The sequence below is a fragment of the Delphinus delphis genome, chromosome 3 (assembly GCF_949987515.2).
Source record: "Delphinus delphis chromosome 3, mDelDel1.2, whole genome shotgun sequence".
Lineage (NCBI taxonomy): Eukaryota > Metazoa > Chordata > Mammalia > Artiodactyla > Delphinidae > Delphinus > Delphinus delphis.
Genome location: NC_082685.1, coordinates 47,381,848 through 47,396,295, shown reverse-complemented (window position 1 = coordinate 47,396,295; position 14,448 = coordinate 47,381,848). Strand labels below are relative to the sequence as shown.

Here is a 14,448-nt window from a genome sequence, read left to right as displayed (position 1 = left end):
CTTTAGGAACTTTTTGTAGATTAGTATTATAATTTTTTACATTTTGTCAATTTGATAGGTAAAAACTGAAATATCATTTTTTTAAAATTTATTTTGTATTGAAGTATAGTTGATTTACAATGTTGTGTTAATTTCTGCTGTACAGCAGAGTGACTCAGTTATATACATATATACATCCTTTTTAAATATTCTTTTCCATTATGGTTTATCCCAGGATATTGAATATAGTTCCCTGCGCTATACAGTAGGACCTTGTTGCTTATCCAGTCTATATGTAATATGTACTAACCCCAACTCCCAGTCCATCCTTCCCCTACCTCTCTTCCCCCTTGGCAACCACAAATCTGTTCTCTGTGTCCGAGTCTGTTTCTGTTTCATAGATAGGTTCATTTGTGCCCTATTTTAGATTCCACATATAAGTGATATCGTACGGTATTTGTCTTTCTCTTTCGGACTTACTTCACTTGGTATGGTAATCTCTAGTTGTATTCATGTTGCTGCATGTGCCATTATTTTTTTATGGCTGAGTAGTGTATTGTGTATGTGGGATGTTCCCAGACTGGGGCACGGACCCGTGTCCCCTGCATTGGCAGGCGGACTCTCAACCACTGCGCCACCAGGGAAGCCCACGTGTATCCTTTTGAACTACGTCTTTTTCCAGATATATGCCCAGGCGTGGGATCATATGGTAATATCTTTTTAGTTTTCCATACTCTTTTCCATAGTGGCTGCACTAACTTGCATTCCCACCAACAGTGTAGGAGGGTTCCCTTTTCTCCACACCCTCTCCAGCATTTATTGTGTATAGACTTTTTAATGATGGCCATTCTGACTGGTGTGAGTTGGTGGTACCTCACTGTAGTTTTGATTTGCATTTCTCTAATAATTAGTGATGTTGAACATCATTTCATGTGCCTATTGACCATCTATCTGTCTTCTTTGGATAAATGTCTATTTAGGTCTTCTAGCCATTTTTTGATTTGGCTGTTTGGTTTTTTTCTTTGGTTGTTGTTGAGTTGTATGAACTGTTTGTATATTTTGGAAGTTAAGCCCTTGCTGGTCACATTGTTCGCAAATATTTTTTCCCATTCCATAAGTTGTCTTTTCGTTTTGTTTATGGTTTCCTTTGCTGTGCAAAAGCTTGTAAATTTGATTAGGTCCCATTTGTTTATTTTTTTATTTTTTGCGGTACGCGGGCCTCTCACTGTTGTGGCCTCTCTCGTTGCGGAGCACAGGCTCCGGACGCGCAGGCTCAGCGGCCATGGCTCACGGGCCCAGCTGCTCCACGGCATGTGGGATCCTCCTGGACCGGGGCACGAACCCGTGTCCCCTGCATCGGCAGGCGGACTCCCATTTGTTTATTTTTGTTTTTATTTTGTTTATTTTCTGTTGCCTTGGGAGACCTAAGAAAATAGTGGTACACTTTCTATCAGAGAATGTTTTGCCTACAGTCTCTTCTAGGAATTTTATGGGGTCTTGTCTTATATTTAAGTCTTTAAGCCATTTTGAGTTTATTTTTGTGCATGGTGTGAGGGTGTGTTCTAACTTCATTGATTTACAGGCAGCTGTCCAACTTACCCAGCACCACTTGATGAAGATACTTCCTTTTTCCCATTGTATATTCTTGCCTCCTTTGTTGAAGATTAATTGGCCATGGGGGTGTGGGTTTATTTCTGGGCTCTCTGTTCTGTTCCGTTGATCTGTTTGTTTTTGTGCCAGTACCACACTGTTTTGATTACTGTAGCTTTGAAGTATTGTCTGAAGTCTGGAAGGGTTATGCCTCCTGATTTGTTCCTTTTCCTCAGGATTGCTTTAGCAATTCTGGGTCTTTTGTGATTCCATATAAATTTTAGGATTATTTGTTATCGTTCTGTGAAAAATGTCCTGGGTGATTTGATAGGGATCCCATTAAATCTGTAGATTGCTTTGGGTAGTTGCCATTTTAACAATATTAATTCTTCCAGTCCAAGAGCATGGGATATCTTTCCATTTCTTTGAATCATCTTCAGTTTCCTTTATTAATGTTTTTTAATTCTCAGCATATAAGTCTTTCACTTCCTTGGTCAGGTTTATTCCTAAGTTTTGTATTTTGGGTTTTTTGGGGGTGTGATTTTAAAAGGTATTGTTTTTTTCACATTCCCTTTCTGCTATTTCATTGTTGTTGTAAAGAAATGCAATCTCTTTCTGTATGTTAATCTTGTATCCTGCTGCCTTGCTAAATTCATTTATCAGTTCTGTTAGTTTCTGTGTGGAGTCTCCAGCGTTTTCTATGTATAGCATCATGTCATGTGCATATAGTGACAGTTTTACCTCTTCCCTTCCAATTTGTTTACCTTTTATTTCTTTTTCTTGTCTGATTGCTGTAGCTAGGACTTCCAATACTATGTTGAATAGAAGTGGTGAGAGTGGACATCCTTGTCTTATTCCAGATTTTAGCAGGAAGGCTTGTCATAAATAGCTTTTATTATGTTGAGATATGTTCCCTCTATGCCCATTTTGGTAAGAGTTTTTATCATGAATGGATGTTGAATTTAGTCATATGCTTTTTCTGCATCTATTGAGATGATCATGTGGTTTTTGTCTTTTCTTTTGTTAACGTGGTATAGCACATTTATTTTTTGTATGTTGGTCCATCCTTGTGAACTTGGGGTGAATTCCACTTGGTTGTGGTGTATGATCTTTTTTATGCATTGTATTCGGTTTGCTAGTGTTTTGTTGAGAATTTTTGCATCTTTGTTCATCAAAGATATTGGCCTGTAGTTTTCTTTTTTGGTGGTATCTTTGTCTGGTTTTGGTATCAGGGTGATGGTGGCTTCATAGAATATCTTTGGGAGTGTTCCCTCCTCTTCAGTCTTTTGGAAGAGTTTGAGAAGGATCAGTAAAAGTTTCTCTTTGTATGGTAGAATTTGCCTGTGAAGCCATCTGGCCCTGGACTTTTGTTTGTAGATAGTTTTTTAAATTACATATTCTATTTCAGTTCCAGTGATTGATCTGTTCAAAGTATCTGTTTCTTCTTGATTCAGTTTTGGTGGGCTGTATGTTTCTAGAAAGTTGTCCATTTCTTCTTGGTTGTTGAATTTGTTGGCATATGATTGTTCATAGTATTCTTTTGTGTTTTTTTGTATTTCTGTGGTATCAGTTGAGATTTCTCCTTTTCTGTTTCTTATTTTGTTTATTTGGGTTCTCTTTTCATCTTGGTGAGAATGGCCAGAGGTTTGTCAATTTTGTTTACCCTTTCAAAGAACCAGCTCTTGGTTTTATTCGTTTTTTTTTTCTATTTTTTTAAATCTCTATTTTATTTCTTCTCTCATCTCTATTATTTCCGTCCTTCTGCTGACTAGGTTTTGTTTGTTCTTATTTTTCTAAGTCTTTTAGGTGGTAGATTAGGTTGTTTGAGATTTTTCTTGTTTTTTGAGGAAGGCTTGTATAGCTGTGAGCTTCCCTCTAAGAACTGTTTTTGGTGCATCCCATAGATTTTGTATGGTTGTGTTTTCATTGTCATTTGCCTCAAGGCATTTTAAAATTTCCTTTTTGATTTCCTCATTGACCCATTGGTTTTTTAGTAACACGTAGTTTAGTCTTCATGTAATCGTTTTTTTCTCATTTCTTTTCCTGTGGCTAATTTCTACTTTCATGCCATTGTGGTCAGAGAAGATGCTTGCAATAATTTCTATACTCTTAAATTTGTTGGTTAGTTTTATGCCCTAGTATGTGGTCAATCCTCGAGAATGTTCCATGTGCCCTCAAAAAGAATGTGTATTCTGAGTTTTTTGGATGTAATATCCTGAAATAATCAAGTCTAACTGTTCTGTTGTATCATTTTGAATCTGTTGCCTTATTGATTTTCTGTCTAGAAGATCTGTCCATTAATATGAGTGGGGTGTTAAAGTCTCCTACTATTATCGTAGTCCTATCAGTTTCTCCCTTTATGTCTGTTAATATTCTGTGTATTTAGGTGCTCCTGTATAGGGTGCATATATGTTAATGAGTGTAATATCCTCTTGTGTTGATCCCTTTATCGTTATATAATGTCCTTCTTTATCTTCTTTATGGCCTTTGTTTTAAAGTCTGTTTTGTGTGATATGAGTATTGCGACCCCTGCTTTCTTGTATTTCCATTTGCATGAAATATCTTTTTCCATCTCCTCACTTTCAATCTATGTGTGTCCTTTGCCCTAAAGTGGGTCTCATAGGCAGCATATTGTAGGCTCTTGTTTTTTTAGTCCAGTCTGCCACTCTGTCTTTTGATTGGAACAGTTAATTCATTGACATTTAAGGTAATTATTGATAAATATGTATTTATTGCCATTTTAAACCTTGTTTTCCTCCTGGCTCTATTTTTCTTTTTTGTTCCTTTCTTTTTGTTTTACTTTTTGTCATTTGATGATTTCCTTTTATTTTATGCTTGTGTTCTTTTTGTTTTTTTGTGAATCTATTGTATGTTTTTGATTTGTGGTTACCCTCTTTTTCAAGTACATTAACCCCTTCCTATATCCGCTTGCTTTAGACATATAGGGTCAAACACATTCTTAAAAAAAAGAAGCTAAATTTTTTTACTGTTGTCCCCCAGATTTTATGATTCTGATGTCCCTTTTACATCTTCATGCCTATCCTCTTGCTGTTCCTTGTGTTTATCGTCACTTTCACAAATAGATATTATTTTTGATCTGTATACTGGCTTATTTAAGTGATTTACTTTCCAACTGTGATTTCCTTTTTCCTATATCTTCTTGCTTTTTTATTTAGAGAAGACCTTACAATATTTCTTTCAGGGTAGATTTAGTATCTCTGTATTCTTTTAGTTTTCGCTTGTCTGAGAAATTCTTTATTTCTCCTCCTATTCTAAATATGATAATCTTGCTGGGTAGAGTATTCTAGATTGCAAATTTTTCCCTTTCAAGACTGAATATATTTTGCCACTCCCTTCTGGCCTGCAGTGTTTCTGTAGAGAAATCAGCTGAAAGCCTTATGGGGGTTCCCTTGTGATTTAACTCTCTGTTCGGAGTATTTTGTGTCTCCATACAAATTTAAAAATCTTTGTTCTGGTTCTGTAAAAAATGCTGCTGGTAATTTGATAGGGATTGCATATTGAATCTGTAGATTGCCTTGGGTAATATAGTTATTTTGACAATATTGATTCTTCCATCCAAGAACATGGTATATCTTTCTATCTTTTGTGTCACCTTCAGTTTCTTTTGACAGTGTCTTATAGTTTTCAGAGTAAAGCTCCTTTGCCTGCTTAAGTAGGTTTATTCCTAGATATTTTGTTCTTTTTGATGTGATGGTAAATGGGATTGTTTCTTTAATTTCTCTTTCTGATCTTTTGTTGTTAGTGTATAGGAATGCAAGAGATTTCTGTGTATTAATTTTGTATCCTGAAACTTGACTGAATTCATCAGTGAGCTCTAGTAGTTTCCTGGTAGCATCTTTAGGATTTTCTATATATAATATCATGTTATCTCCAAATGGTGACAGTTTTACTTCATTTCCAATTTGGATTGCTTTTATTTCTTTCTCTTCTCTGATTGCCATGGCTAGAACTTCCGAAACTTTGTTGACTAAAAGTGACGAGAGTGGGCCTCCTTGTTTTGTTCCTGATCTTAGAGGAAATGTTTTCAGTTTTTCACTGCTGAGTATGTTATCTGTAGGTTTGTCATATATGGCCTTCATTATGTTGAGCTATGTTCCCTCTAGGCCCACTTTCTAGAGAGTTTTTATCATAAATAGATGTTGAATTTTTGTCAAAAATTTTTTTTTTGCATCTATTGAGATGATCATATGGTTTTTATTCTGCAGTTTGTTAATGTTGTGTATCACACTGATTGATTTGCAGATATTGAAAAATCCTTGCATCCCAGGGATAAATAAATCCCCCTTGATCATGGCGTATGATCCTTTTAATGTATTGTTGAAGTCAGTTTGCTAGTATTGGGTTGGCCAAAATGCTCGTTTGTGTTTTTCCGTAAGATGGCTCTAGTAGCCCTTAGTTGTCTTTAACTTCATTCAAAACAATTCCGTTAGATTGTATCATGACAGCTGTCATATCAGCGTTCATTTAAACAAAAACTTATCAGGATTGTTGAATTTTTGCGTAGCCATTTTAATATTGAAGATGGAAGAAAAAAGCAACATTTTTGGCGTGTTATGCTTTATTATTTCAAGAAAGGTAAAAACGCAACTGAAACGCAAAATATTTGTGCAGTGTATGAAGAAGGTGCTGTGACTGATCGAATGTGTCAGAAGTGGTTTGCAAAGTTTTGTGCTAGAGATTTCTCGCTGGACAATGCTCCATGGTTGGGTAGACCAGTTGAAGTTGATAGAGATCAAATCGAGACATTAATTGCGAACAGTCAACGTTATACCATGCAGGAGATAGCCGACATACTCAAAATATCCAAATCAAGCATTGAAAATCATTTGTATCAGCTTGGTTATGTTAATCACTTTGATGTTCGGGTTCCGCATAAGCCAAGCACAAAAAACCTTCCACATGCAGTTCTCTATTTAAACAGTAAAAACGTTGCCATTTTTAAAACAAATTGTGACGGGCAACGAAAAGTGGATACTGTACGATAATGTGGAACGGAAGAGATCATGGGGCAACCACCACCAAAAGCCGGTCTTCATGTAAAGAAGGTGACATGTGTATGGGTGGGATTGAAAGGGGGTCCTCTATTATTAGCTCCTTCCTGAAAACCAAACGATTAATTCAAACAAGTACTGCTCCAGTTAGACCAACTGAAAGCAGCATTGACAAAAAGCGTCCGGAATTAGTCAACAGAAAACGCATTATCTTCCATCAGGATAATGCAAGACCACATGTTTGATGACCAGGCAAAAAATGTTACAGCTTGGCTGGGAAGTTCTCATTCATCACTATATTCACCAGACATTGCACCTTTGGATTTCCATTGGTTTATGTCTTTACAAAATTCTCTTAATGGAAAAAAATTTCAGTTTCCTGGAAGACTGTAAAAAGTACCTGGAACAGTTCTTTGCTCAAAAAGGTAAAAAGTTTTGGAAAGATGGAATTATGAAGTTGCCTGAAAAATGGCAGAAGGTAGTGGAACGAAAGGCTGAATATATTGTTCAAGGAAGTTCTTGGTGAAAATGAAAAATGCGTCTTTAATTTTTTCTTAAAAGCTGAAGGAACTTCTAGGCCAACCCAGTATTTTGTTGAGGATTTTTGCATCTTCATCAGTGATATCGGCCTGTGGTTTTTTTTGTTTGCTTTTTGTTTTGTTTTGTGGTATCTTTGGTTTTGGTATCAGGGTGATGGTGACCTCAGAATGAGTTTGGGAGTGTTCCTTCCTCTGCAATGTTTTGGAATAGTTTCAGAAGGATAGGTGTTAACTCGTCTCTAAATGTTTGATAGAATTTGCCTGTGAAGCCATTTGGTCCTGGACTTTTGTTTGTTGGGAGTTTTTAAATCATAGTTTCAATGTCAGTATTTGTGAGTGGTCTGTTCATATTTTCTATTTCTTCCTGCTTCAGTCCTGGGAGATTGTACCTTTCTAAGTATTTGTCCGTTTCTTCTAAGTTGTCCATTTTATTGGCATATAATTGCTTGTAGTAGTCTCTTATGATCCTTTGTGTTTCTCTGGTGTGAGTTGTAACTTCTCCTTTTTCATTTCTAATTTTATTGTCTTGAGCCCTCTCCGTTTTTTTTCTTGATGCATCTGGCTAAAGGTTTATCAGTTTTGTTTACCTTCTCAAAGAACAAGCTTTTAGTTTCATTGTTCTTTTCTATTGTTTTCTTTGTCTCTATTTCATTCATTTCTGCTCTAATCTTTATGATTTCCTTCCTTCTACTAACTTTGGGTTTTGATTGTTATTCTTTCTGTAGTTGCTTTAGGTATGTAAGGTTAGCTTGTTTATTTGAGATTTTTCTTGTTTCCTGAGGTAAGATTGTATTGCTATAAACTTCCCTCATAGAACTGTTTTTTCTGCGTCCCATAGGTTTTGGATCATCGTGCGTTCATTTGCGTTTGTTTCTAGGTATTTTTTGATTTCCTCTTTGATTACTTCAGTGATCCATTGGTTGTTTAGTAGCATATTGTTTAGCCTCCATATGTTTGTGTTTTTTTAGTTTTTTTTCTTGCGATCGATTTCTAATCTCATAGCATTGTGGTTGGAAAAGATGCTTGATATGATTTCAGTTTTCTTAAATCTACTGAGGCTTGCTTTGTCACCCAACATGTGATGAATCCTGGAGAATGTTCCATGTGTACTTGAAAAGAATGTGTATTTTGCTACTTTTGGATGGAATGCTCTCTGAATATCAATTAAGTCCATCTGGTCTAATGTGTCATTTAAGGCCTGTGTTTCCTTATTGATTTTCCGTCTGGATGATCTGTCCATTGATGTAAGTGGGGTGTTAAAGTCCCCACTATTAAATTGTGTTACATTGATTTCTCCTTTTACGGTTGTTAGCATTCGCCTTATATATTGAGGTGCTTCTATGTTGGGTGCATATATATTTACAATTCTTATATCTTCTTTTTGGATTGATCCCTTGATCATCTTTGTCTCTTGTAATAGTCTTTATTTTAAAGTCTATTTTGTCTGATATGAGTATTGGTACTCCAGCTTTCTTTTGATTTCCATTTGCATTGAATACCTTTTTCCATCCCCTCACTTTCAGTCTGTTATGTGTCCCTAGAACTGAAGTGTGTCTATTGTAGACAGCATATATATGGGTCTTGTTTTTGTATCCATTCAGCCAGTCTATGTCTTTTGGTTGGAACATTTAATCCACTTACTTTTAAGGTAATTGTCAATATCTGTGTTCTTATTGCCATGTTGTTAATTGTCTTGGATTTGTTTTTGTAGGTCTTTTTTCTTCCCTTCCTCTTTTGTTCTCTTCTTGTGATTTGATGACTAACTTTAGTGTTGTGTTTGGATTCTTTTTTCTTTTTTGTGTGTGTATCTGCTGTATACTTTTGGTTTGCTGTTACCATGTGGTTTTGATATAGCAGTCTATATATAAACAAGATTGTTGTAACTTCCTGGTCTTTTAATTTCAAGTGCATTTCCAATATCCTGCATTTGTACACTCCTCATGATTGCTGGTTTTGATATCATATTTGTGTGTGGATTATTTCCCACCCTTACTGTATGTTTACCCTTACCAGTGAGCTTTCCCATTTGTAATTTTCTTGTTTCTAGTTTTGGTCTTTTCTTTTCCACCTAGAGAAGGTACTTTAACATTTGTTGCAAAGCTGGTCTGTTAGTACTGAATTTTCTTAGCTTTTGCTTGTCTGTAAAGCTTTTGATTTCTCCGTCAAATCTGAATGAGAGCCTTGCTGGGTAGAGTATTCTTGGTTGTAGTTTCTTCTCTTCCATCGCTTTAAATATATCGTGCCATTCCCTCATGGCCTGCAGAGTTTCTGCTGAAAAATCAGGTAATAATCTTACGAAAATTCCCTTGTATATTATTTGTTGCTTTAAATATTTTCTCTTTGCCTTTAATTTTTGTCAGTTTGGTTACTATGTGTCTCGGCATGTTCCTCCTTGGGTTTATCCTGTATGGACTCTCCGCTTCCTGGACTTGGGTGACTGTTTCCTTTCTCATGTTAGGGAAATTTTCAGCTATATCTCTTCAGATATTTTCTCAGGTTCTCTCTCTCTCTCTTCTCCTTCTGGGACCACTATAATGCAAATGTTGGTGCATTTGATGTTGTCCCAGAGGTTTCTTAGACTGTCCTCATTTCTTTTTATTCTTTATTCTGTTCTGCAGCAGTGATTTCCACCATTCTGTCTTCCAGCTCACTTATCCATTCTTCTGCCTCGCTTATTCTCCTATAGATTCCTTCTAGTGTATTTTTTATTTCAATTATTATATTGTTCATCTCTGTTTGTTCTTTAGTTCTTCTAGGTCTTTGTTAAACATTTCTTTTATCTTCACCTGTGCCTCCATTCTTTTTCCGAGATCTTGGATCATTACTCTGAATTCTTTTTACTATCATTACTCTGAATTCTTTTTTGGGTAGATTTCCTATCTCCACTTCACTTAGTTGTTCTGGGGTTATATCTTGTTCCTTCGTCTGGGACATATTCCTCTGCTGTCTCGTTTTTGTCTAACTTTCTGTGAGTGTGGTTTCCATTCCACAGGCTGCAGGGTTGTAGTTCTTCTTGCTTTTGCTGTTGCCTCCTGGTGGATGAGGCCAGTTTGCAAGGCTTGTGCAGGCTTCCTGGTGGGAGGGACTGGTCGCTGCACATTGGTTGGTCTAGCTGGGTCTTGTCCCTCTGGTGGGCAGGGCTGTGTCAAGGGGTGTGTTTAGCAGGCAGCTGTGTGCTCAGGAAGATTTTAGGCAGTCAGTCTGCTGATGGGTGGGGCTGTGTTCCTGATCTGTTGGTGGTTTTTCCTGAGGCATCCCAGCACTGGATCCTGCAGGTTGTTGGGTGGGGCCGGGTTTTGGTGAGAAAATGGCAGCCTCCAGGAGGGTTCATGCCAATTAGTACTCCCCAGAATTACTGCCACCAGTGTCTGTCCCTGCAGTGAGCCACAGCCGACCTTGCCTCCACAGGAGACCCTCTAATACCAGCAGGTAGGTCTGGCTCAGGGTCTTAGGAGGTCACCGCTTTTTCTCCTGGGTCCTGGTGTGCACAAGACCTTGTGTGCACCCTCTGAGATTAGAGTTTGTTTCCCTCTGTTCTGCTGAATTCCTGCAGTCAGTCGCCTCTGGCCTTCAAAGCCAGATGCTCTGGGAGCTCGTCCTCTCATTCCCAGACCCCCAGGCTGGGGAGCCTAATGTGAGGCTCAGAACTTTCACTCCTGTGGGAGAACCTCTACGATATAATTATTTTCCAATTTGTGGGTCGCCCATTTGGCAGTGTGGGATTTGATCTTATTGTGATTGCTCCCCTCCTACCATCTTGTTGTGGGTTCTACACTTTCTTTGGATGTAGGATAGCTTTTTTGGGTAGGTTCCAGTGGGTTTTTTTGTTGATGGTTGTTCCAGCAGTTAGTTGTGATTTTGGTGTTTTCGTAAGAAGAGATGAGCTCATGTTCTTCTCTTCTGCCATCTTCTAGGCAAGGTTTCTGAGCAGCCCCTGCATGCTGAAAAGGCTGCTCTGTGCTCTGGGTACAGTGGGATCCAATTAAACAGTTTCCTTCACAGCTGCTTGTAGGTTACCAACTAGCAGGTGACCTCTAGTTTTGTATTTTATGAATGTACCACAATTTATTTTTTAATGTTCCCCCATCGGTGGGCATTTAGTTAGTCTCCTGTTTTTTGCAGTTGTGGATGTTGTTAACAGTGAATGTCTCTGTTGCCATTTTTTAACCTGCAGGTCTCTTTAATGTGGGAAACAAGCTGCTAGTGAGCCTGGACTTGCTTTTTGCAATCCGAAACCAGATCAAGCTGGGAGAGGACCCCAGAGTATCCATCAGCACTCTTCTGAAGTCAGTGCAGGATCAGACAGGTAAAGGTTGGCTTCCTCCATTTCCCCAAGGTTAGTTCTAAGCTCCCTGGGAATTTTCAGTGATGGGCTTTCGTTAATATAACTACCTTGGAGGAGAGTCTGATACTTTGAAAAGAAGACATTCTTGACTTCCTAACACACTCCTCCTCTTGAATTTTACGAATGCCAAACTTTGGAAAGCATGAGTCTTTCCGTGTATCCAGAGACCTTCAGCACAAGATTAAATAGACTTCAGAGACCTTCAGCACAAGATTAAACAGACTTCATAGAAGCTCATCCTTTGGTCATAGGTAGACTTGGCGTTACTACATGCTAAGCAGACTCATTCTGAATACACAGCCTCTGGAGGTCTGCTCCCATTTCCTAGGCTCATGCTGAGACATGAAGGTGGGCACCACCCTCCTTATTATTAGAAATTATTTTTCCCTTTGCTTTCCTCATTTCTTTCTGTTTATGCTTTTTCCATCCCTTCCTACAGAATCCAGGCCCCCTGCCCCTTCCCTGCTATGAGGTCAGATGGAGTAGAGGAAAGGTTCTAGGGTCAGACAGGTTTGTGTTTGAGTCTGCACTATACCACTTAGTGGCAGTGTGGTTTTGAGTAAGTTATTCTCTGTGCCTCAGTTTTTCCAGTTATTCAGTGAGGATAATAATACTCTTGGCTCATAAAGATGTGAGAGTTAAATGAGAGAATGTATTCAAAGCTCTCAGCATAGCATCTAGGTCCTAGTGGGTGCTGAGTACAGGGCAGCTATAACTCTCATTGGAATTGCCCTTTGAGTTGCTACCCGAACACCTAATGGCTAGGGTGCCTGACCCTTTGGTGGTTAGTACTCTTGGGTGTTCTTAGGAGAGAAGCAGTCTTGCAGAATTGCTATTCTTGCTGGCCATTGCTCATCCCCTGTGGCCTCCAGGTCTTCTTCTGTGAACTTCTCAGAGCTCTTGCTCTCCTTCTAGAGAAGACTCTTACCTCAGAGGAGCTGAGCCAGCTGCAGGAGCTGCTGTGCAATGGCTATTGGGCTTTTGAGTGCCTCACTGTCCGAGACTACAATGACATGATCTGTGGCATCTGTGGTGTGGCCCCCAAAGTGGAAGTTGCCCAGAGGAGTGAAGAAAACGTGCTGGCACTAAAGAGTGTGGAGGTAAGTGCCTCTTGGTCACCACAGGTGACCTTTAGAAATGTCTGCACACTTTGGCAGCCACCTTCCTACATGGTGTTTCCAGGAGCAGATGGCTCTGGTTCTTTCCTGGGTGAGGTGAGTAGCTTTTTCTTGCCAGTTCCCAGGCTTTCATGTAAGGCAGGCCAGGCGGAAATGGAGGCACCTGTTACTTATTCAACAACAGATTTATTAAACATGAACTCTAGGTGCACTTTTTAGGCATTTGGGAAATGGCAGTTAAACCCACGGAGTTTTTGAGCTCATGGAGCTCACTTTCTGATTTGGGGAGACAGGACACAAACATTAATAATTGTGTGTATTATATTAAAATACTATTAATATATATTATATGTAATACATTAATTTAAAGTAACAATAACAGTAAGGCAGGGTAAGGAAGAGAGCAGTATTGTGGGAAGAAGGGGCTCCTGCTTTATAGAGGGTAGTCGGGGAAGTCCTGTCTGACACAAGGGCATTTGAGTAGAGCCTTCTGAAGCCCGTGTAGTTTTCAGTGGGAGGAATATTCCAGGCAGAGGGAGCAGCAAGAATGGGATCTGAAGAGGGTTTGCTGGGCGTGGTTGAGGAACAGAAAGGTGGCCGATGTGGCTGGCTCTGTGAGCAGGGTGTAGAGTGGTTGGATATGTGAGGTTCAAGAGGCTATGGGTGGCCCGGGCCATTGTAAGGACTTCCACTGAGTGAGATGGAGAGCCCGTGAAGGGTTTTGAGGAAGAGTGGACTGATCTGACTTAGGTTCTTAACTAAAAAATGTTCACACAAAGGTAACACCAAACTCAGATGGCTTTATACATTAATTCTAACAACTATCCAAGAAATAAGATTCCAGTCGTAGAAGAATAGCAAAAGTGGATATAAGTCGTTGTGTAAGACCATATAACTGAAAACAAAACCATACATTTAATATAAGCTGAAAATTTGGGCTGATAGTACTCATGAATATAGATGTCAGAGTTCTGAATAAGATAATTGCAGAACAAATCCAACAGTGAGTAAAATAAAATCATGACTAAGCTTATCCCAGGAAGGCAAGATTGTTTCAACATTAGAAAATATACTAATGTAATTCAGTACTTAGCAGTTTAAAGGAGAAAACCCATATGATTATTTCAGTGGATGTCTAAAAAAGGCTTTCTTTTTTATTCAGCGCCCATTATGATAAAACTCTTCACAAACTAAGACTAATAGGGAAAATTATTTAACCTGGTACAGGGAATTTTTCAAAAATCCCATAGGTGAACTCTTTCCCATCTTCATGCTGAGAGGTCTGGTCTGCCTGCGTAGGTGTGGAGTGCCCCGTGAGCATGCTAGTAGTAGCTTTCCATGTCTGAACTCTACCACAGGGACTCTTTAAGCACTGGACCTGCAGCTCACTTGTTTGCCCCCGGGAGTGGTACAGGACCTCTGGAGAAAAGCTCTGGTGTATTTTGACACGGCCAGCTGAGCATATGAGGGATTTAATGCATATTCCTCTTTCTCTTCCCAATTAAAAAAATAAGTACATACGGTGATCAAATAGTTCTGTTTTGAGGGTGGTGGTGTATAATGAGATATATGAAAACAAGCATAATGCTACTGGAGCCTTCGAAGTGTTCCCTGTAGGTAAAATGAACTGTAAAAAAAATTTGCTTTTGTGTGTTATCTCACAAAGAGGCTGTTTCTAGACTCATTCAAATCTGCTTGTCTAATGGAAATATTAATAGTGCAGCTATGACTTATTGAGCATTTTATTACATATACCAAGTTCTTACTCTGTACTCAGTGCATTACTTTCTGGCTGACTTCTCAACCCTGTGATATTTTTGTAGATGAAGGGGGCTTGCCCAAGCTCATCCAGTCAGGAAGGGGTG

At 38.7% G+C, this 14,448-nt stretch overlaps 1 protein-coding gene across 9 annotated transcripts in view; it reads left to right on the top strand.

The window, feature by feature from the left end:
• HMGXB3 (HMG-box containing 3) overlaps positions 1-14,448 on the top strand; it is an 83,322-nt gene that overhangs the window by 35,950 nt on the left and 32,924 nt on the right. For all 9 annotated transcript variants that reach the window (XR_009518940.1, XR_009518938.1, XR_009518939.1 and 6 more), the window contains 2 exons: positions 11,295-11,426; positions 12,381-12,565. Coding sequence is in view for 6 of the 9 variants with exons in the window: in XM_060008539.2 (XP_059864522.1) it covers positions 11,295-11,426; positions 12,381-12,565 (317 nt within the window). In the remaining 3 variants the exon portion in view is untranslated. The remainder of the gene's footprint in view (positions 1-11,294; positions 11,427-12,380; positions 12,566-14,448) is intronic.